Below are 25,023 nucleotides of genomic sequence, written 5' to 3'. Positions count from 1 at the left end.
AAATGATCAGAGGTGAAATATCTTTACAAATTTAAGCTCAAAACAGCAATACTTTTTGAATGATAAAGAAAAAAAGCCCGTTAAAAAAGGCTAGCTAAAAAGTCTTGAAGAAAAAAAACACCCGAGCACAAATATTACGTTACTTTTGTAATGAAAGTCGGAACAAAAATAGTCTGTGTTGATATCCTTAGCATTGGCTGTACTTAATAGCTGGTAAATGATTAAAATGAACACTTTCAAAGTGAACACACTTTATCGCAACAATATAGTGTGAAATCTGATATAATAATTATTATTACAAATTCGCCGCAGGCCGCTGGGATTGATCCCATTCAAAATTTTTTAACACAGACGAAGTTGCACTTCGCATACACAAGCAAAAATATGACCGATAACGCTACTGGGAAAAACTGAATGAGTAAAACTTTGAGTCTACACAAAATTTCTTAAGTGAAGCACGCCAATTATGACGCATTAGCAGTACCAGTCAGTTTGAAAAAAAAAATTATCAACTAACATGCCTCAATTTATAGAGCAGTCTATGGAGCAGTAATACAATGAAATAATTATATGTAATGAAATTTTTTTTTTTTTGAATTTGAGATTTTTTCTCCACACGCCACATGAAGTACAAAATGATTTCGCTCCTAGAAACAAATCAATAATGGAAAAAAAGCGTCCTTCAACCAATTTGGAACGATTTCTATGACGGATTAAATCTCCGCTTACGAGTTAATAGCGCCGAACATATCGCGCGTTAATTGTCCCAAAATGGCAACTTTTGAATCCTCATAAATTTACGAAAAATGATCAGAGGTGAAATATCTTTACAAATTTAAGCTCAAAACAGCAATACTTTTTGAATGATAAAGAAAAAAAGCCCGTTAAAAAAGGCTAGCTAAAAAGTCTTGAAGAAAAAAAACACCCGAGCACAAATATTACGTTACTTTTGTAATGAAAGTCGGAACAAAAATAGTCTGTGTTGATATCCTTAGCATTGGCTGTACTTAATAGCTGGTAAATGATTAAAATGAACACTTTCAAAGTGAACACACTTTATCGCAACAATAGTTTCGTCGCAACAAGATTTGCGACTTAGGTTGGAAAAAAGATAGTTCATACTATAACACAAGCTCTGCTTGTGTAGAGACAATTTTCGCGACAATCAGTACATAAGCACATATAGCGCCCAGTTGTTTATGGGAAAAAAGTAGAAGAAACCCTATTGCAATTCCCTTGCTTATCGCCAAACAGCAAAAAAAGTAAATTTGAGCCTGAAGAAATTTTAATACTTTTCCTGAAAACGAAACGAAAAGGAATCATCACGACGTATATAATCATCACGTTCGTCGACTCTTAAAAAATCAACAAACATTTAAAATGCAGTTCGAGATCCTAAGGCAAAATTCACTCTTTTTATGCTTTTCGCAAACCAAAAAATCCAACGGCGGTGTACAGAGATCAGACAAATAATTGAACTACAGAACTAACATCATGTTTTTTTTTCGTTTTAGTGATTTTACAAGCCCATCATTAAAACTCGAGTAGAACATAGCAGCTGAATATGATCGAATGGTGGGCTTTTGGTACTCAAAAACAGAGCGTAGAGACATTAGAAGTGTCAAAAGCTTCCAATATTCCTGTTTTAAAAAAAATCAACCTTTTAAAAAGATATCCGCTTAAAGCTCTTTGAAATTCAAGAATCTTTATCAGTAACACTGCTTTGATATAGTTAAACAGTGAACTTTGAAATTCAGTATTCTTTTTATCTTTTTATTCTTAAACCTCAATCAACTCTAAGCCATTTGCACTTAAAGCCATTTCCCCAAGCCTAGCCACTAATGATGCAGCCATAGTTGCTAATAAATTGCCAATGCTATGCTGCAAAAATTCCACCAAATAACATAGCCAACAGGCAGTTGGAAAAGAGTCAATGAACAGAAAAAAAAAACATTCGAATGAACAGAAAAAAAACTGAAAAAATAGATGGCCTCAAAGCTCTTCGAATTTCAAGAACAATTTATGATTGACGCTTTTTTGACTAAGTTAACGCAATTTGAGAATACTGGATCAAAAGGTAAAGATTTCTTTTGGCTGGGAATTCTGATGCTTATATTCCATTTTCGAAAATAGAAGTCATCAAGTTTCTTGTGACCATTACATTTTCGCTGTTCAATAGTGGACTTTGCCTTCCTTTTAATAAAAGAAATGAACTGACTCTAAAAAGAAATCAATGGTCAAACCGCAAAAAAAAAGTAAATTTGAGCCTGAACAAGTTTTAAGATTTTTTTCTGAAAAAAAATCATCGCGATCCATTTAAGAGTCTGCACTACGTTCATCGACTCTTTATAAATAAATTAGTGCTTAAAGCAGCGTTAAACCTCCAAAAAGTAGCTTAGGAATTTCACGTCGTTCCCTCTACGCCGCGGACGCTTGACTAATGGCAACCAATAGCCACCAATAAAGCAGAGAACAGATGCTATGAGATTTCCAACGCTACAGATCGTGATAATAGCAAAAAGGGAGCACTTTTATCGTCATTGTTATAAGACTACACTTCATTTGTGTAAATACTTTTCTTGCTCTCCGGTTGAAAAAATCAAGCTAGTAAATGACTTTAAATTGAGATTGAAAAGAAATTAAAAGTCAGACTGCGAAAAATCAACACAGCCTAAACAGATGTCTTTATTTCGCTGAATGACACTTGATTAAATGTCTTACGGCGAACTTGGAGAAGGCGCCATCATACACGGGCAGCTGTGCAACTCGGCATCTGTCTCTGTTTTTGAGAGACTCGCCACTTGTGTAGCCACCGCGCATGCCAGCACCTTCTGCCAGAATCAGCTCCAGCTCCGGTGTAGCTCCTCCCGTCACAAGAGTGCGGATCAGAGTAAGTGCCTTCGGGTTAAAGTACGCCTGCATATAATCCATTTTTAGCAATAAAAAAAGAACGTTTTGTCCAAGAATAACACATATAAATATTTTCTTAATTTTCCAAGTGATGCACAATTTTGATTAACTTGATGCACAATCTTGATTAACGCATTTAAGTTTCAAAAAGAAAAATCCGAATTATTTTGTCATTTTCGAAATTTAAGTTTTAAAGGACAACAAACTGTGAAAAGATTCTAGTTTTCTTCGAGACAGAGGTAGATAATCCGGGAAACGGTCCCAGAAAGACGTTGTTAATCCACAACACTATACTCACAGCACTCATGATGGAGTCGAGGACTGAGATGGCGAACGTGGTTCCAGTGGCGAATGGCTGAGTCATGTATAGCTCCGTGTCAGGGTCATCGTCATCGTCCTGGTCCAGGTACTGCGCACTATCGTCATTCACTATCTCCGTGATCATCGGCACATTAGCACCTGTCATATGAGAAACTCAAATGTTTAACCGAAACACAAGAATTACAGAGATCACTTCGCGATGATTTACCAAATTATTTCAACCAGAAGATCTGAAACTTATCTCTGAAGAAACAACGGAAACTCAGATGAATTTCTAAAAATTTCGTTCCCCTTAAGCAATTGCTCAAAAATTGGATTAAAAAGTAATTTTTTCAGCAAAGTCCAGCAATAATTATTTCGAAGACACAAGGTTACAAATAAAACCAGGCAAAAACCGGTGATCGGAGAAATGCGAGTTAATTAATATCTAGCGTAGTTTACCCACCTGACAGCACTTCCGGTCGGGCGACGGATGATGAGGCGCTGGATGCTCCTGGGGCTCCCCGAGCGCTGGCCCGGGTGAGAGTGGAGGGGGCTATGTTGGAATTGGAGTTGTTAGGGTTAGACATGATCGAAGATTGTTGATACGAGGCGTTGGGTTGATTAGGACCCGATTGTCTGTTATTCGCCGCAGCACCTGCAAAATTCGATATGCCCATACGATATTTTCAACGAATCAACTCAATACGAGCGCTGTGTAAACCTTCAAAATTCCTGTTTATCCCAAACTTTTGAAATTGCCACCAAATTAATTTAAACAATTGTTCCAAGTTTTGAATCGCAAATTTAGAGAAAAAAGTTTTCATCAAGATATATCATTATTTTATTGAACTAGCGCTAGGTATCATAACATGGATGTAAATTAGATAGGAAACCTTCTCACAAAAGTTAAAAGAAAACCGCTCTCGCCCTGAATCTAAACATAAGTTAAGAAGCCGAAAACTGCATGCATTTTATATTGGTTTTAGTTATTCAATCTTCAATCGTTAAGGAAGTGTTAGAGATCCCACGAGCAAAGCATATAACCCAGGATAAGTCCGTGATCAAAAAACTCTTCACACTCTTGGGTCACTTGGTACCTGGGACAGAATTGGCAGTTGAATAACTAGGAGGACTGGAAATTGAGTCACTCATTTGTGAACTATTTTGCTGAGCGTTCATTTGTACTAGGGTACTCGTACTATCACTGTTCATGCTATTCAGTCCCGAGTTAAGAACTCCCCCCGGATTATTGACGACGTTCGGAACCACACCTTCCGGCGCTGCAATTACTGAGGCTTCACGAGCAACCGCTGCTATCGCTGATTTAGACGAAAGGCCTTTAGAGGCCCCGCCTCCCCATGGTACCGCAAGTCCAAAGTCTTGCAGGGACTCTTTCATACTGACTATGGACTCCATACTATTGGATAGGTCAATTACAGTTGTAGGTATCGTTTCAGATACTCTGGATATAGATCTAGTTTTCTGGTTTTTGTTTTTGTCAGCTTTGCTCGATTTAGACGAGTGTTGACTAGTGTCTTCAGCTGTCGATTTCTTACTAGACGGAGTTGTTTCCGGTTGTTGCATAATTGGTATTGGAGTCAAACCTATCAATTTCATCAACTCATCAGAATTATCAACACTAACTTCAGTCGGACAACGTTTGTCGCTTTGAAACAGAAAAATACATTTTTGGTTATTTTAGTTTTCCAATTAGTAATTTAGATGAAATAACTAATAATTCTTCTGTTCTTCAGCTCACATACATTTTGAGCAACTACTCGATATTTGAGAAATTCGGACAACTTTTACCTCAGATCCGTAATGATCGGAAATTCACTTTCTACTCAATGGCACCCTACCTATCATCTGTTGCTGTTCATTTTGGGATGGTGGAGGGGGTCCTGGCCCGACATGTCCAATAGCGTTCTCTCCGAAGTGCATCGCCTTGATGTTGAGGGAGGCCAGGATGGACTCCTTGTCAGTCACTGAGGGGTCCACTATCTTGGTCTTGTTGGCCGACAAGATGATGCACATGTCACAGAGATTCACTTTTATTGAGCGCAGATCCGCACGATTCAGTGGAGATCCCTAAAATAACAATTCACTTTGCATCGACTCGTCCAACAAAATATACGACCGGTTCGAGCGAATTTTTTTTGGCTTAGACGAAATATTTTCATAGCATGACTAATTTTGTTTAATTCCATTTACAATTTCGTCTAGTAATGAGCTAAGTCACAGGTCCTCTAAACTCTATATGCTAAAAATGAGTTTCTTTTCCGATTAATTATCAATTATGGCTACCTAAATATGATTGCATGAACTGTAGAAACATTGTTAACACTCACCACAAGAATATCGACTTTTGGGAAATTGCACAGGGCATCCCACTCTTTCCGTAGATACTCTAGATTGCCCAGTAGGACTATGTGTTTCAGCTCGTGGTAGTGGAACATGGAGGCCCTTAGAGGCATGACCAGATTGCGCAGACCAATTAGGGGGGAGTCTGCCTCGGCGAAGATGCAGACGATCACATGACCGGACAGTTGCTGACGGTCCGCTTCCGATCTTAGCTGAAACAGAAAATAAAACTTGAACATTGCCAACGGCATAAAATAAAATCTGACAGATAATTTTGATGTAAACGTGAAAACTTTATACCTGGCAAGCATATAAGCATAAGTATAGTGAATCTTGAAATACAAAATTTGTGGTATGGAGTGTTCAAGTGAATAAGCAAACATCCATTGCTGTTTACAGCTTAAATTTAAAAACAATCCACATATAATTCATAATCTAGGATCTCACCACAACTTAAACAACTAGACACATTTCAGCGGCTTACCCAGACACATTTGTCGATTCCGCGGGCCTCGCACCAGTGGAACATGCCAGTGACGTCATATCTCTTCACAGTGTCTATCTCTCCCGCCATCATGCCCACTACACCCGAAGGGGGCTCCCCTCCTCCCCCCGCCCCACTGGAATTGGCGGCTACGGAGCCTACAAACTGCAAGGCACTTCCCACCGCTTTCTCCCCAACCGCATTCAATTGCAACAGCGACCTAAATGACACAAACAATCACTGATGACAAACTCTCACAACAGAATCGTAAAAATCTACAATAGCCCGATTTTTATTTAAAACCTATTAGATTAAACATAGCCAACATACAGTTGAAAACGAGTCAATGAACACAAGTAAACAGAGAAAAAATACTGACATGTTTGTTCAAAATTTCAAACTTCGAAATTCCAAGACAAAAAAAGATGACCTTGTATCTCAACATTTTTTTCTACTTTTTTCGCTTGTTTTAGTAGAGAAACAACTAAGGTTTTGAGCAAAGTTCATTCGTTGAAATCACAATTTTTGAAATCAAACTTTTGAAATTATAGCAAGTTCATTCAATATCAAACACGTGCCTCCAGCTTTAGCTGGTCCCCTAGCTATTTTTTATCGAGACCTACTAAAAATATGGTTCACCTAGTTTCCTTCAACAATTAAAATTTGTTTCAACATAACATCTCTTATAAAAAAATTAGGGAGTCGCCGCTTCTGCAGGAACAATTATCGCAACCGGTTCTTTCATTTGAACTTTATATCTCGGATTTGATTCAGCAAAAACAGGTTGCGATCGCTTAAGCAGAGAAGATTCCCAAAAACGGGTTTCTCGACTGAACAAAAACTGAGAATTGGCATGGATGTTTTCCCGTACAGTAAAAAAATTCAAAGAAAAATGTCAAAATTTCAAAACTAATTTGTCTGAAGGCCATAATTAGTCAGCGAGAAAAGTCCAAAAAACGGTCAACAAATCAAAACGTTGACATTTGCGAGAATCATAGCTCTTTATGTGAAAAATTAGGGCGTAGCGCTTATGCAGAGAGAACTCACGCAACCTGTTATTTCGATTGAACTCAAAACCTCAGATTTGGGAGAGTTGTTCTCGAGAAAAATCAAAACTTTCAAAAAAAATGGTCAACAATCAAAACTGACTTTTTTGAACGTTGCGGTCAAAAAAATCAAAATTTTGACTTTTTTTGACTCCGAATGCCATAACTTTTGATGTCAAAAACATTTGGGCGTGATGGCAAATGCAAATGAGCTTCCCACTAAACGTTATCTCCATTGAAAACCCAAAATCAGATTTGGGAGGTTAGTTTTTGGATAGAAGGAAAAAGATTCACTAAACGGTCTAAAGTCAAAAATTTGACTATTCGGAGCGGATCCGATTATGCAGGGGAGTCTCTTAAAACCGTTCTATTCATTGAATTCAAAAATTGAGATTTGAGAGGGATGAAGAAGACGAAAACGAGAACTGAAGAAAAGAAAAACAAAAAATTAAAAATATGGCTCACACATTCCCCCACAGACTTCGAAGGCTGTAGACAGAAAGTTCAATAATAATATACTCTAGTGGACTATGCAGGCACAAAGGTGAGTAGGCGATCTTTCAATTGATACCTCTTTTTTGAAAAACAGAAAAATTTTCTGAGAAACTAAAAATTACCAAACCGATAAAGATACAACCAACTTGAAAAGTGTGGATGGGAGTGTTAAAATTGTAATTTCCTTGAAACGCCCCAAAATTAGGTCATTAAGCCGATAAAAAATAGGCCGAAATAATTTGGACCGACAAATTTATATGAAACAGGATATTTCTCTTTGAAAAAAGACGTCCTGGTGAGATTCAAACCAGGACTTTTAACGTCCCAGGCATATTCGTTACCTCCGGGATAAAATGGGTGGGAACGCTAAGAAATTTGAATACATTATGGAACAAGGTACGATTAGCAATGAGTCCAGAGTTCCAGATGAGTCCTGTGAACTTACAGGGAAAAGACTCCAGGACCCGATTGTAATACCCTTGCTTATCTAGAAAAGTGGAATCCATATTCGAAAAATCTATTCATATAAAAGAAAAAAAAAGTTTTTTTTTCAACCTATGTATACTTTTATGAAAAAAAAAAGACTTGGAGAATTAATAATAAAATTTCAAAAATACACTGTCAAAGTTGAATGAATCAATATCAGAAAATTACCAAAAACTATTAAAAAAAACATTACGTAAAAGATTTCATAGTTATAAATAAGCCGAAAGAGTTAAAGCAGACACTTAATAAGCTGAAAAAGGACCGAAATACTTTCACAAAAAGTCACCTCAGAAAGTTCTAACACCTACCACCTCAGTAGCGGATTTAGGGGGGCTACTATTTTGTTTTCAAAATAGTACAAAAGGGTCCCCCCTTTGTACAATTTTGAGATACCCATTTTTGGCTGATTGACCTTAAAAGTTTTCTAAAGGCGCCTTTGGCGCCAAATTATACCAATTTTCAGGGAGTGCGCGCCGAAAAAACAAAATGTTTTATTTTTTGGTCAAAAATTTCCAAAAAGTCCCTAAAAACGGTCTTTATGCTAATTTCGGCTAATTTCGGAGAGCTCAGAAAATCAGTTTGGTCGACCTAAAAAGAAGATCGACAAAATTTTCATAATTTTTTTGAAAATCCGCCCCCCCCCCCACCTTCGAGAAAATCCTAGATCCATAACTGCACCATCTGCAATGCAAGCACAAGGCAAGCGCTATATAGGCAAAACAACTAAAATGCATATTTGTAAATTTACCATTTCGAATTTCCTAAACATATCATTCTGAGAACAAAGTTATTTACGGGGAAAAAGTCTAGCACCCGGTTGCAATATCCTTGCGCATCCAATGGTAAAAATACCTGTTGTGTCCGCCGGCAATTCCATTAAGCTGTTTTTTGTTTCCCCCAGACCTGTTCTGGCCTACAAGTGATCCGACGAGAGTGCTTCTGCTCTGCTTCTGGTCTGTAGCACACTTGCACTCTTTGATCTTGCGGATGTCTGTGAGGTCGTCATGGCAACACTTGCAGTAGTGATAGGCTCTAAAATTACAACGAGAGTAGGGATAGTCTTCAACTGAACCAACAACTTATAAGAAGAAATTATAGACACAAGGCATGGGTTCGTTCAGGCCTTCTCTATATACCTTCAAACGATTATTTCTCCATCATGCGACAACATTTACATGAAAAATAGCGCACAATAGATCCTTTAAAAATCAAATTTAGATAACAACACAAGCCAAAATTAGTAGAAAAAATGCTTTGGCTAGAGCAAAAATGAAGCTGACAAACTTGGCTAGCCTGTGACCTTGAGAAAAAATAAGAAAACATGAAACATAGCCAATCGAAGATTGGAAAAGAGTAATGAACGTAAGTAAACATAAAACATAGCCAATCGAAGATTGGAAAAGAGTAATGAATGCAAATAAACTTCAAAAAAAAACACCGACTTCCTTGAAAAAACCTGACTTTCGAATTTCAAAGAAAAAAATAGATGCCCTTTAAGCTCTTTGAATTTCTAGAACAATTTATGATTGGCGCTTTTTTGATAACATGAACCCAACTTGAGAAAACTGGATCAATAGGTAAAGTTTTTTTCCGCTGGGAAACCTTTAAAATAAATGCCACTTGCGTAACTAGAATTCGTTCACGTTTTTTCGGGCTATTTCCACGCACGTATTTGGAGAATGCTATTAACATCAAATTCAGCAGAGTAATTTCAATTGAACTCAAATATAGCCAACTAACAGTTGGAAAAGAGTAATGAACGCAAGGAAACTGAAAAAAAACTACTGAAATAAAACCAGGGGCGCATTAAGGGGGGGGGGGGCGGAGCCAAACCCCCCCCCCCCGCCCTCCTCAGGGATTCGACCCCCTTCCGATCCAAAGGGACACTATTTTGGGATATCCATTTTTGGCTGACGGATTCAAAAATTTTTCTAAAGACGCCTGAGGCGCCAATATACACTAATTTGAAGGGGGAGCGCGCGCCGAAAAAAGCGATTTTTTGATAAACCTTTTCCAAAAAGTGCCAAAAAATGCTATTTTGGCCTATTTTTTCAAAATTTTAGAATTTTTGGCCAAAACAGGGTCTTTTGAGAGCTTTGGGAGAGCTCGCAAAATCATTTTGGTCGACCTAAAAAAAGAAAAAAAAGGTCGACGAAAACCCTGAATAAAACCCATTTAAACATAGCCAACTAAGTTGGAAAAGAGTAATGAACGCAAGAAAACTGAAAAAAAATGGACTTGTTTTTTTCAAGAACATTCAACTTTTGAATTTCGAAGAAAAAAATAAGATGGCCTTAAATCTCTTTGAATTTGTAGAACAATTTATGATGGACATTTTTTTGTTAAAATCGACCCAATTTGTGAAAACTGGATCAATAGGTAAAACTTTTATTTTGCTGGGAAATCTGATAATTAATTTCCATTTTCGAAATTAGAAGTCGATCACGTTTTTCGTGACCTTTACAATTTTGCTGTTCGATAGTGGAGTTTGCCTTCTTTTTAACAATAGAAATGGACTGAATTAAAAAGAGTTACAAGTCAAGCCGCGAAAAATCAAAATTAAGCGTGAACAAATTTAAAGACTTTTTCAAAAAAAAAAACAACAAGATATATATAAGAGTCCTCACTACGTTAATACTCATAAAAAGTGCATTATACCTAAGTGCATCAATATTTTGACTTTTTCCTGAAAAAAAATCAGCAAGACTTATAAGAGCCTTCACTATGTTCATTATTCTTAAAAAAAAACAGAAGCCATATTCATTCCTGCCAACAAAAAACAGCAATGTTTTTCAATGTAGTTCAATAGTTTTCTGATCATACCAGCTGCAAACTCCTCCCTTTTCAATTCTGGCTGCCGAAATTTTTCAAATTCTCTCTTTTGGTACTTACTTAAAACAGTGTAATTACGAGGTGTGCGGACGACCACGTGAAAGTTCTCATTTGACGTGAAAAAAAAAATTGGCAAAATTGGATCTTGATAGTGTTTTGAGAAACTTCGGAAAATCAAATTGGTCTACCTTAAAAAAGCCCCACTGAGTTTTCCCACAGAAATTGCCAAATTCAAGACATGCAAGTTTCCAAAAGACTGAGACTAACCTTTTCACTTCTTGAGCTGATCCAGCGATGAAAAAGCCAAGTGTCCCGTCCTGAATGTACACTTTACTTCCTGGGTTTATTATTATTCTGAAACATTCATAAACAATTACTTTTTTGAACCGTATTTTAGTTTTTGAATAAAATGTACCGCTTTGGAACTATTTTTGGTTTCTCGTCAGGTAAATGAAACAGAAAACTTATGCCAAATGTTTTTAAGAAAGATGAGATGTTTCGCATGGGGTTACTCGAAGAAATGGGGTTACTCGCAGCTATAAATGAACTCAGAGAATGATTATTCACAAAATACTCAAAGTATTCGTACAATTAGGATGATGTTAAATAAAATACATTAAAAAGACAAACCAAACGCGTTAAAAGAGTTATGATTGTTTTAGTCCCCTTTTCAGTTACAGGGCAAAATCACCTGACAGATTCTATTTGCGTCAAATTAGTTGCTCTGTTTCGGTTAAGTGAGAAGTTGAGCCAATGAACTTACTTTCGTTGGCTAAAAGTAAAATCAACCAGTTCTCAGCCATTCGTCGTATAACAAAGTCGCTACTTCTAATATGCCTTATAAATGTCCAACTCAAATTCAAAAAAGTTGTTATTTTCTCTTATTTTAATTTGCAGATTTTGCTGCCATCTGGTAGATACAATTCGTTTACGCAAAGCGCTAGTTATCTTTTATTAATAGCAGATAAAATGCAAATTATTATTGGAACTACCGACCGGTAATGAAAGAAGTGTATGCAGGGATATTATGTTGTCTAACACTAAAATGAGCTTTGATAGCTTGTGCTATTCGACTTGAAATTGACTTACTTAGTCTCGTCGTTTTCGTCTCGTAGCTCCACGGCAAACATTAGTAGTTTTAATTTGACGAAGATGAACCTGAAACAAAATACAGTGCTAGCTCGTTGCTGTGCAAGTAGTAAAAATATTTTCAACCACCCAGGAAATATAATTTTCAAGCTTTTGTTCAATTTTTAGTTAGCGAGAGGAGACTGAAATGATAAATGAGCCATAAGAATAGTTTAATAAATTCAAATATTGTAAAAACGCCAGAACAATTACATTGGAAAATCAATCTGAAATTTCCAGCCTGAAAATCATTTTAGTCCAAGAAATGAAAAAAAAAAAATAGTTTTTCGCGATTCTTTTTTAAGTTTTTTTTTGCAATCCGAATAACGACTAACTGGGCGTTAATACGACACATTTGACCCCATTCGTTCTTTTTTGAGATAGTCAAAAAGGGAAGAAAAAAAAACATAGCCAACAAGCACTTTGAAAAGTGTAATAGTAAGAAAACCGAATAAAAGTTGGTTGAAAACTATTCAATACTTTGCAAGTTTCGAATTTCGAAGAAACATATCAAGTTAAAGCTCTTTGAAAAAAAGACTTGTTTATGATTGGCACTTTTTACTTAAAGTAATCCAACTTAGAGACTGGATCATTAATATTTTTTTATTCCGCTAAGAATTCAGAAATTTAAGTCTACTTTTGAAACTAGAAGTCATTCACATTTTTTGTGACTTTTACTTTTGATGAGATAGTGAAATTAGCCTGCATTTTGCAACAAGAAAACGAATTAACTTTAAAAAAAAATTAAAAAGTCAAACCAGGTAAAATCAAATTTTAACGTGAACAAATTTTGGGACTTTCGTGAAAAAAAAACAACGGTAAAAATAAGGAACATAGCCGGTTGCTGTGCAAGTAGCACAAAATATTCATACCATATTTTCAAAACTACAATACTGCAACTTCTTTCAAATAAGTGTTTTTTGTTCAAATTGGTCTTATTGAACTTTTTAAATCAAATTGAGCGTGGTGTGATAACTCTGTATCATAATCAACAAACTATCACATTAAATCTCGGTCACATACTTAATTATCACAAAGAACTGGCCTTTTACACTTTCACTGTTCGATAAGGGAGTTTGTCTTCTTGTTAACAAAGAAATTAAACTAAATAAAAAAACATCGAAGTCAAACCGCGAAAAATCAAATTGAGCCTAAACAAAAATTAAAACGAAAATAATCATCACGACCTATATAAGAGACTGAACTAGGTCCATCGTTTCTCAAAAACTAATGAGTTTTAAAACATGAATAACGTCTACGTGATTTAATCCTCAGTCTTCGGACATTCAGGTTTTGCGATTGGCTGCCTACAAAAAACAAAGACAAGGGGCAAAAGGTAGCTTCAAATTTCACAAATACACAAATTTTATATGAAAAAATTTGGAATATATTACGGTAAAGGCAACCACACTAACTCTGAATGTAGAAAATTAGAAGTTTGTAGCCAAATTGTGTATAAATTGTGCATTTCAAAAATCTCACGCAATATATATTGAGTTGGAAAATTCTGAAATTAATTTTAAATTTTCATTCTTTTACATGAAACATGACTTTTTCGGTTAATTTGATGAATTAAAAAGGTATCAATTCTTTTAACTCAACACTAACCAAATGTCAAAGCAAATGGTATAATACTGCCAATGCTGCCTTTTAAAATGCTCCCAAGTAGCACTTTCGCAGACAAAAGTGCCATCAAAACTGGCACTTTTATTTGCGACTTACCTTCAAAAAAATTGCATCGAACTATCACACTACGCTGCGCATGTAAAATCATCGGAAAGTCAAGTGATAGATCATATTCAAGCTCTTTCAGTCGTGATTCGAACAAAATTTTTTTTTTTAATTGTAAAAAATTTTTCCACTCACGAGGAAAACCGGTATGATATTTATTTTACGATAAAAAAAAATAGTTTTTGGAATTTCTCAGCAAGCAATTGCTTCTTCAAAAAAAGTTTTTTTTTGAGTACTGCTTAAATAAAGCTTAAAATAGTACTGCTTAAAATAGTACTGCTTACAGCTTAAAACAGTACTGCTTAAAATTAACTTAAATATGTGTACTGCTAAAAACTTGGTTTTTGGTTTTCAAATTTTCATATTTAATATTGAAGCAAAATTATTATCCTCAAAGATGTCTAATATAAAAAGAACGTCGAATATTAATAAGTTCAAGGCTTTCGTTCAGATCCTCTCCTTACGCCACGAATAAAATGACATTAAAATTTTTTTAAAATAGCACTGCAACCGGTTATCTTTTTGTTCCAATTGCGTGGTGATACATATGAAAAACGTGAATGACTTTTGGGTTCGAAAATGGATTATAGGTTTTCAGATTTCAGAATTAAACTTTAAACACAGAGGCGAAGCAGAGCAAATTCAAAGGCGAAACGGAAAAAAAAATACAAAATTGTTTTTGTCAATAAATTGCAATAAAAGTCCAAAATATCCGGAAAAAACTTCCTGTACCATTAGAAACTCTACAAAGAGCTTTGGGAATGCTATAAAGAAGTTATGCTGTCAGAAAAAGTCCTTTGTGCAGAACTAAGCAGATAGACAAACTACATTAGCCAAACTTTTCTATTTACAGGAAAAACATGTCTCAACTGGAATCAAACTCCCGTGCTTTGTAATCTCAAGCACGAGGGTTACAGCGAATTGGAATAAAGCTGAACCATCGAGCTACGGGAACTAAGACGACAAAAATAAACAGACGAATGATAATCCGAAAAAGCACAAAAACTCTAGTTTGCAAAAAAAGGCCCGGCCGGATTCGAACCGCAAATGTTTGCCATCCCAAGTAGTTATTTTTACCTCTACGCCAGATCCGGTAACACAGCCGAAAAAACCTGAGCAGAAACCCTTCATTCCGAAAAGAAAAATTCTAAGCTAAAAAAAATGTCAAGTCCCTTTTCCCATCAGAGCACACACACGCCCACAAAATTTTTTTGGAAGTAACAACGCAATAAGAGGCCACTAAGTCGATACTAATTAGGTCGAAATTTATTAAGCCGATAAAAAAACGGAAAAAACGGGAAAAAAATAACAAATCGAGCTGGTTAAATTACAACCATGTGAAAAGCGAATTTCGATTCGGCCGGAACTTTAGAATGCTAAAAACAACTGCAATTTAAATTGTTTACAGCTATAATGAACGATTCTTAGATATGGAAACTAAGCCGATAAAACATAGGCAGAAAAATGATAGGCCGAAACTTTTTTGAACCGGAACAATTACGGTTAAAAAAAAACTGGCCCTGGTCAGATTCGAATCCAGGACCTTGGCCGTCCCAGGAGTACTCGCTACCACCAGGCTAAGCATGCAAAAGAACTACAAATTTTGAATTCATTATGAACCAAGGTACCACCAGTTCAATGAGTCCTGTGGACAAAGTTGTTTACGGGAAAAAAAATCAGTACCCAATTGTAATACCCTTGCGATAGCTTCAAACACTTCAAAACCCCTGAAGCTAGAATGAACAACACTTGCATTTGCAACTACAATGAATGCTGCTTATAGCACGAGCAAAACCTATTAAATGGCAAGTAAGCCGACAAAACTTGAGATCACAAACGGAAGTCCGACAATTCAATTTTTACTGAAATTTTTCAAATTGCATACAAACTTAAAAAAAAGTACGGCTTAGACTCAAAGCCCAGACCTTAGGACTCAAAGAGGACGGCGTTACCTCTGGGCCAAATGAGAGGGAACCTGGAAGTTTAAGAGGAGCATCATGGAGAAAAGGTTTGTAAAGAAAAGAGAATATGAGATGAATTGTAGAAAGTTGTTTATGGGGAAACAAGTCTAGTTCCCGATTACAAGACACTTCCTCTCGCAACTTTAAAAAACTGGAAATACTAAAAATTTAACTTGAGCGCGACCAAATTATACATAGAGGCGATGCTGCGCTTCGCAAACACTTGCGAGAACGCGACCAAAAAGCAGCTCTATCAAGTGAAATAAGAAGAAGCAGAAGTAGGCCTCGAATTAGTAAAAACTCGGCTACGTGTCGGATTCGAATCTACGACCTAGCAAATTTGAGTCTCATGCACTTACCACTCAGCCACGGATGCTTGAATTCCCTACAAACTAGCCATCAATAACGCAGCTACATATCCTAAGAAAATGCCAATTCGAAGCAGCAAAAGTAGCATCAAATACAAAAAGACACAATTTTGCATGTAATAAATTGGAAAGCATGAAGCCAAATTATGTATAAATTATGCATTTCAAAAAGAATTTCGAGATACCTTGAGTTGGAAAATTTCTGAAATCCAGCTTTTTATCATTGTACCGCTGTTAGAAACCAATAACTTTTTTCGATTCATTTGATGAATTAAGAATATATCACAAGTTAATTTTTACTAATCAAATGTCAAAGCACATATGAAATTATACTGCTACCGCAGCCTGCCGATTCAAAACTGCCACCAAAAGTAGCACTTCTAGTTGCGACTTAGAATGGAAAAAAGAGAAAGTTCGTACTGTCGTTTTCGCTTGCGCGAAAACGACAGTAAAGCAGCTCTTAAAAAAAGAAAAAAAATGAGGACTAAAACTTTTGCTTTAGCCTAATCGATCTTCCGGCCAGGAGATTTAGAGTCCCCTGTCCTCACATCTGCGCCACCAGCCCTTGACAATTCACTTACATTGGCCACAAATAAAGCAGCTTTATATGTTGATAAAATTGCGTATGCAGTGCAGCAAAAAGTACTACCAAATACACATAGGCATAATATTGGATGTAATCATTTGGAATATAACACGCTGAAGCCATCCACAAAAACCTGGCATATAATTAATTGGAAACAAATTATGTATAAACTATGCATTTAAAAAACAATTTGCCAGATATATTGAGTTGGAAAATTTCTGAAATCGAATTTTTTGTTGTACTGTATGAATTAAAAATGAAGAAACTGTGTTAACTTATTACTAATTGAACATCAAAGCACACCTTATCAAAAAGCCGTCAAGGTGCCACAAAAAATGGCACCAATATTTGCGCCTTATGTTGGAAGAAAAAAGAATTGCCGTGCTACATTACGGTCGTTGTGTAAATAAGTGATAAATCACTTCGCTCATTAACATTTCAAATCCTAATTAGACAAAATTACCTCTGCGAAAAAAAAACTTGCCAAAAAGTAAGAGAAAATCGCATCTTTTAAAAACTTTATCATCCTACAAAATTCAGAAAATTCAACAAATATCTCCGTTCACAATTTTCTTAAGACTAGGAAGAAACCGAATAGATTTCGTTCAAAAAAAATTGCGGATTAAAAAACGATTAAGAAACTCATTGATATAGAATTTATTCATGTAAATTATCTGCACAATATAGACTTATGAACACTGCCTCCAAAAACTCCATCAATTTTTAGTTTTTATTCCGGTGGAAAATTTGATTGAAACCCACTTTCGGAATTCGAAGTTGATCACGTTTTTCGCTACCTGAAACTAACAAAGGAAATGATCTGCAGTTAAAACAAAAATCAAACTACGAAAAATCAAATTACAGCGTGAACAAATTTAGAATTTTTGAAAAAAAAACATTATCGCGGTCAAGACCTATATTTAATTTCAAAGAAAAACTTGTGTGCTTATTTCTTTTCGAATTTCAAGAACAATTAATTATTGACACTTATTCGATAAAACTAACCCGATTTGAGAAAACTGAATCATTAAGTATTTTTTTAATTTGCTGAGAAATCTAAAAATTGAAAAAATTCGAAAATAGAGACCGATCAAGTTTTTCATGAACTTAACACATTTGCTTATCGATAATGGATTTTGTCTTCCCTTTAACAGAGGAAATGAACAGAAACTAAAAAGAAACCAAAAAAACGCAAAAAAAATCGAATTTTAGCGTGCACAAAATTCATGACTTTTCCTCATTAAAAAAAATCAACAAGACCCATACAAATGTCTTTATTATGTTCATTGACACTTAATAACAAATGATCGAGCTTTGTCTTCCAAATTTAGCAAATATTTTACCAAATGAGAATTAAATGAAATTTCTAATTTTTTTTTTCAAATTTAAAAGGCCTCTATTGTTCGCATTTTTTGTGCAATGTGTCTCTGCTTACTCTGCCACTTGGGAGAAGGTGAGTCCTGAGAAGGCACTAGAGAGATAGTCGGTATACATTTCGTTGGCAGTCCCGGCCAGGTAGTGTTTCAGCCAGGAGTTGCCCTCCTCGTCGACCTTGGGGTTGCTGCGCATGGCAAACAGGTTAGCCATCACACTGGAGAAGCCTGGCGCCAGACAGGACTGTGCGATGAAGCCCAGCTTGAGCTCCGTCAGGCACACCACGTCGTCCCCGTCTCGCCAGTTCCACGAAGGAATGTTCAGGAGGTGCGCCTGCAACGCACAGTCACATACACTTACATGATTAACTCTCGAGGCAATACAAAACGCAACCACATACCATTTTCGCAGAACTCATAGCGAACTAATACAATTTTTCGTTCCTTCAATTATAGAATTCCAGTTCAATGAAACCGTTGAGCAATCTCATGCGCACTTGTCTTGATTGCCCAGATTGCAAACGAGTACAATTACAGAAACATAGCCAATCGAAGATTGGAAAAGAGTAATGAACGCAAGTAAACATAAAACATAGCCAGACGAAGATTGGAAAAGAGTAATGAATGCAAATAAACTTAAAAAAACGCTGACTTTCTTGAAAAAATCTCAACTTTCGATTTTCAGAGAAAAAATAGAAGCCCTTTAGGCTCTTTGAATTTCAAGAACAATTTATGATTGGCGCTTTTTTGATAACATGAACCCAACTAGAGAAAACTGGATCAATAGGTAAAGTTTTATTCCGCTGGAAATCCAAAAATTAAATACCACTTTTGAAACTAGAAACCCTTCACGTTTTTTCGCGCCATTTCCAATTGAACTCAAAAAGTGCATGTATACCTAAGTGAATTCATAAATGCATCAATATGTATGAATAAACATCTGTAGATATTAGAGAATTTTCCTCAAAAAAAAATTTAAAAATCAGCAAGACCTTTATAAGAGTCTTCACTACGTTCATTACTCTTAATCAATTCCCGTTAACTGTAAATACTACTTGCCTTATTTTCGTACTGAAGCATTTGGGTGATGATGCGTATTTTGGGGTGGAAGTCCTTGATTGATATGACGCGCATGATGTTGCCGGCGTCCTCTGCGTTGGGGTCGCACGCATACTTGTTTGCCAGGATGAGACACGCGTCCGCCTGGTCAATCTGAAATACGACCAAAATCATTTATAATCACATATCTTCTCAACAACGTCAACTCACTTTAGCTGAAGCTGCGATATAGTAAAACTGAACATAGCCCTCAAGTAAAACAGAGAGTCGGAAACGAGTCAATAAACGCAAGCAAACAGTAAAAAATCTCAATTTTCGAATTTCAAAATGGCCAAATGAAACAAAATGGCCTAAAAGCTCTTTAAATTATACAACAATTCATGAGTGACAATTTCTTGATATAATTGTTCCAATTTGAGAAAACTGGATCAATAGGTAAAACTTTTATTCCGCTGGGAAATCTGAAAATGAAAATCCAATTTCGAAACTAGAAGTCAATTAAGTTTTTCGTGACCTCTAACGTGGCCATTTTTTAACAAAGGAATTGAACGGAACTTGAAAACCACATGTATAAGAGTCTTTACTACGTTCATCGACTCCAAAAAACTGATATTAAAAATGGCCGGGAACTTGAGCATTTTTTTCGACTGAGCAACATGTACTGAGATTTAAAATTTTCAAAACTCGTTATTTCAGAAGCCTACAAAAAGGAGAAATAAATCTTTAAATCCTCAAAATAAATTGTTTACTTTAAGAGCCCGCCCCCACCCTATGCATTCGACATGTATTGATTATGATCTTATTGAAGGAACTCTAGTATCCCTAGCTATTCGCGCATTGTAAATTAAATCTCTACGGAAACCCAAAAAAAATTGCAGCATGGGCCAATTTATCATAGCTGTATCCGCCTTATAAACGCGGAGAAAAAGGAGAGGAGACTTAATTGAAAGTTCCCACTCAAAAATCCAATTAAGGAGATCTTCGCCCTCCTGAAATTCCTCCCCTTGACATAATGAGGAAATGAAACAGACGAGCATTTTAATTGCATTTCGTCTCCTGTGGTTGAGATTTACACTTTCTACAATGACGAGTGTTAGTCCACATGCCAATAGGGTTGTTAGCTTGTTCACAGCATGTTGAGTCCAATAATCTTGACTGTTTGTCAAGACCGGAAATAGTACACACTTCAGGGCATAAAAGGAGACGCAATTCATTACCTCCTTTCTGCCCGCTTCGCTTATCCAAAACCTAAATTAGAAGAAAAAGTTTTGCTAGTCAATTATTTAAAGACCGATTTAGCGAATTCAATTATTTTTTGACGATTTAGGAAAAAATGCAAACAATCTATTTTGAACAACAAATCAAAAAAATTGGACAGCAAAACGTGAAATAGAAAATTGAGCTGAACTTTTGCTAAATGGCATGACCTGTCGGTTACATTGTAATCTAACATATGTTTGGTCTGAGAGGAGAAACAGTTTTAAAGAAACAACTTGGGATACATACTTCGATACTTCACTTAAACTAACAGAACTAACTTTGTTGTAACAACATGGACCACTTAAGTAAAGGACTGCCCCTGATCAAGATTTAACTCACGGACAGTCGCTCAAAATTAGATACGTGACCCTCCTCTAGTAATTTCGATCCAAGCCAATCCAAGAACATATTTCACATTTAGGCACTATGTCCTTTGTAATAAAGCACACTAATCCCAAAAATGTGGGTTCAATCAATTCGTGTCCTCCTTTTAGAGCTTTATTTACGTCACTCATCGACGCTAATTTGATATCAAAAGAGGACATCTTAACACGACTTTGAACGCAAACTACAGAGCAGCAATTTAAATACCCGCATTAAGGTACGGTATCGGGATCTGTGATACTCGGAATGATCTTACATACATACGACTGTTCAAAATTGAAACAAGTAGCTGCCAAAAAATGAGCAGGATTATTATCCACTTTTTAAATTTATCAGTGATTGAAGAACCTTAGTTGCCTAACCAGATGCAAACTTTCGATGCCAATATTTCGCATTATAGATTAACACATGTCTGAAACAGCCAACATATGGAAAAAACCAACGCAATTGAAAGTGCCATTAAAAGAAACCGAAAAAAAATTTTCTTGAACTATTTTGAACTTTTGAATTCCGGAGATGAACAATCGATTAAAAGCTCTTTGAATTTCATGAATCTTTTATGATTGACATTTTTTGCATAAAAAAACGTTAGAAAAATGGATCACCAGGTTAACTTTGTATTGCGCTGGGAAAGCTTAAAACCCACCATCCAAACTTTCATGTTTTTCGTGGTATTTGCCTTTCCGTAATTAGCATAAGTCACAGAGATGCGTAGCAGAGCTTCACACCTATTGCGATACAACAAACTTAAATTTTTTTAAAAATTATTTCATAGCCAACAGACATTTGGGTAAGAGTCAATGAGCGCAAAAAAAACTAAAATGATTTAATTTTGAAAAAACTTCGAATTCCAAACTAAAAATATATGGCCTTAAAGCTCTTTGAATTTCAAGAACAAGTTATTATTGACACATTTTTGAAAATATTAACCCAATTTGAGAAAACTGCATTGCTATAAAAATTTTATTTTGCTCGGAAATCCAAAAATTAAACTCCACTTTCGAAACTAGGCACCGATCTCAACTTTTTTGCCATTTAAGCCTTCATAATTGGAAGTTGCATTTTGCCTACCTTCTAGCAAAAGAACTTGAATTGAACGCATATATACCTTAGAGCATTCATCTGTGCATTTAAAAATATGAATACATTTCTTGTTATTAGAGCAATTTAAGACTTTCCCTATATTAAAATCACCACGATCTATATCTCAACTACGTTCATCGAATCTTAACAAGTTGATTTAAAACTAGTTCTATCAAAAATTGAATTTTTGTATGTCTCGATAGAAGTTCATTCTAGGCAAGGATGTCATACAATTGAGTACAAAAAAACTATGTGGCAACTAAGCCGACAGAAGTTGAGCAGAGAAACGAAAGTCCGACCATTCAATTTTTAACGAGAAAAAGTTTTCAATTGCATACATACTGCAAAAAAAAGGTCCGGCCGAGACCAGTACTTCGGGTCCAAAGGCAACAGCGCTACCCCTAGGCTGGGAACGAGCCTGAAAGTTATTAGGAGAAAAGAATAGGAAGTGAAACAATAAGTGAGTTTGAGAGAAAAATTGTTTACGGAAAAAAGTCTTCCCTTTTACAAGACAACTGCTTTCGCAAGTGTATTGAATGCACATCTGTAGTTATAAGAGCAGTTTAAGACTTTTTCCTGGAAAAAAAAACAAAAAATCATCAAGACATGTATAAGACTCTTCACTGCGTCAATCCACTCTTGGAAAAACCACGGTACAAATAAGTGAAACCGCACTTAGTTCTTTTCATTACCTCCATTTTATAACCAGAAAATGAAACGATATGAGCCTAACGTATAAATCGTTGACGAGTGATCAAAAATTCCGGGTTCGATTCGCACCATGCCATTTGCTATGTAGCGATAGTGTTTTTTTTAAATGTTGGGACTTGGGTGGATCATACCCCCACAGACAGTTTTTCGTCCTTTTTTCTAGTTAAAATGATTAACCTTGACCGCTAAACTAACTAGCCGGTAGCGTCGGCTACCCTAAATGGTTCGCGGTCAACATCTTACGTTTCTGATTATTATGCTAGCTTTATAGATTTTCATCACAGTTTAAGGTCGTTTGATATATATCGTTTCCGTCAAAATGAGCAACCAAAACTGAGTTTCGAATTTTACTGCCATATAAAGTTGCGTGATTGTTTTACGATTCTGATGTTTATGTGACAAAATATAATTCAACACAGAGGCGAAGCGGAATTTTGCAACAAATGCAATGCACAAAAACATATTGCGCTACAACACAGTAAATGAAAAAAAAATACAGAAGTCAAAAATATTTCTGATAAATTATTTTGGAAAAAATTACTTGAAAAAATAACTTGACAAAAGTTGAAAAATAACAACTACAAAAACTTCATATTTGTATCGGATGAAGCTCATAAACAGGCCTTAAAAAATGGAAATCATTTTGTGAGCCGCAACAAAACCTAACTGAGCGGCAACAGACAAACTTTGGGTCGAAACCTGTTGAGCCGAAAACAAAACTGTTGTCATAAAAACTCATAAAATTTAAAAATTTTTAACGACCCATCCGAACTGAAACACATAATCCCAAACGGCTATATTTTGCTCTTCAAATTACACAAAATAAGTTGACTAAATCGATACAACAAACTGAAACTGTTTGAATATTAAAAAAAAACGAAAAAAAAGTCATGCAAAACAGACATGAAAAATTGATAAATTTGTGAAGTTCCAGTTAAAGTAAAAAGTGTTTGAATTGGAACAAAACCCATGCTTAAAAAAACAGAAAAAACCTTACCAGATAAAAAAAAATGGCGTTTGAAAAAAACGGGAAAAAAACGACAGAAACTAGGACGAAAACCACGAACGAAAAAAAAATAAAAACTTTTTTGAAAAGATAAGTACTACCTGGAACAGGTTTGAAATAATTATAACTTAAGTATCTTCTAGAGAAAAGATACTGCTTAGGAGTGAAAATCCTCTAGAAGTGCAGATCTTGTGGACAAAGTTAATCACGGGAAAAAAAGTCTTTTCGAAATTTTCTTGATTATTCTAAGCAACCTAGTTAACACAACACTGGGCGAACTTCATACAATTCAAAAATAAGCCTATTATCTAGTAAAATCCCGATTATTTAGAGTAGATGTATCAACAAAAAGGTTTGCTTCACAAACACTAGTGAGCACACAAAAAAAAGAAGCTTTATACAGAGAAACAAAAAAAAAACAGAAAAAGACAAAAAGCAGCTTTATAAAGTGAAATAAGAAAATTAGAAATAAGCCTCGAATTAGTAAAACTTTGCTACCTATTGGCTTCCAACCTGCAACCCCGAGAAATGGCGCCTCAAGCCTTGCCCTCTCAGCCAAGAAAGCTTAACAATCGGCTAACACTGGTCACAAATAAAGCAATTACATATGCTAATTAATTGTCAATGCTATGCACCAAAAGTGGCACTAAATACAAATAGACACAATTTCGCAAAACACAATTTGGAATATAACAAACTTTAGACATCCACACTAACTTTGCATGTAAAAAATTGAAAGCATGAAGCCACATTGTATAAAATAAGCAATTCAAAAAATTGCGAAATCTATTAAGTTACAAAACTTCTGAAATCGAATTTTTATTATTGTTACGTTGTTTGAAACAATTATATTTTTTTTCCGGTTCATTTGATGAAATGCATCAACTGTTTTACCTTATTACTGTTCGAATGTCGAAGCACATGCTATCAAAAACTCGTGAGGGTCCCACCATAAGTGGCACCAATATTTGCGACTAAGATTAGAAAAAATTGTCATACTATTACACTAACGCTCACTAAAGTTCGGTAGTGTAAGGAAATTATTATTCACTTCCTGGTCTACAACCGATTTGATACAAATAAATTGACAAAAAAGTATTACACATCAATTTGTTCCAAAATCAAACGGTTTTCACAAAAATCAACACTAAAAACATAGCCAACAAATAGTTGAAAAAAGTCGGGTCTTTCCCTTGTAGCTGAAGCAAAACATAACCACTCTAGTGTTCAAATCTCAGAGTAGGTGGGCTTATGCCTATGTTACTACGCTGGAAGCTATGATGGGAAATACCCAAATAGTCAATGAACTCTAGGAGGCTTTTCTTTCGAATTTCGTGTGAGAATTTTTGAATATTTTTTATTTTGTAACTTTACGAGTGAGTGGAAAACTGGAAAAGAAGAGTCAAAAGAATGAGCATTAATAGGCGGAGGCAGCTAGGTCATATGCTGTTTAATT

The 25,023-nt window shown here is 35.6% G+C and overlaps 1 protein-coding gene across 4 annotated transcripts in view; it reads right to left on the bottom strand.

The window, feature by feature from the left end:
* LOC134841334 (calcium-activated potassium channel subunit alpha-1-like) overlaps window positions 1-25,023 on the bottom strand; it is a 55,104-nt gene that overhangs the window by 4,249 nt on the left and 25,832 nt on the right. For 3 of the 4 annotated variants that reach the window (XM_063857250.1, XM_063857252.1, XM_063857251.1), the window contains exons 10-21: window positions 19,124-19,276; window positions 18,127-18,398; window positions 12,007-12,075; window positions 11,185-11,271; window positions 8,938-9,117; window positions 6,059-6,278; window positions 5,562-5,786; window positions 5,073-5,301; window positions 4,311-4,817; window positions 3,677-3,868; window positions 3,209-3,369; window positions 2,722-2,916 (exon numbers count right to left, since the gene is read on the bottom strand). In XM_063857250.1, the coding sequence (XP_063713320.1) occupies window positions 2,722-2,916; window positions 3,209-3,369; window positions 3,677-3,868; window positions 4,311-4,817; window positions 5,073-5,301; window positions 5,562-5,786; window positions 6,059-6,278; window positions 8,938-9,117; window positions 11,185-11,271; window positions 12,007-12,075; window positions 18,127-18,398; window positions 19,124-19,276 (2,490 nt within the window). The remainder of the gene's footprint in view (window positions 1-2,721; window positions 2,917-3,208; window positions 3,370-3,676; window positions 3,869-4,310; window positions 4,818-5,072; window positions 5,302-5,561; window positions 5,787-6,058; window positions 6,279-8,937; window positions 9,118-11,184; window positions 11,272-12,006; window positions 12,076-18,126; window positions 18,399-19,123; window positions 19,277-25,023) is intronic. The other variant, XM_063857253.1, reaches the window with a different exon arrangement.

Source organism: Symsagittifera roscoffensis, chromosome 3 (assembly GCF_963678635.1).
Source record: "Symsagittifera roscoffensis chromosome 3, txSymRosc1.1, whole genome shotgun sequence".
Classification (NCBI taxonomy): Eukaryota; Metazoa; Xenacoelomorpha; order Acoela; family Convolutidae; genus Symsagittifera; species Symsagittifera roscoffensis.
Note: the sequence above shows the minus strand (reverse complement) of the source record. Positions and strands in the feature narration are given on the sequence as shown.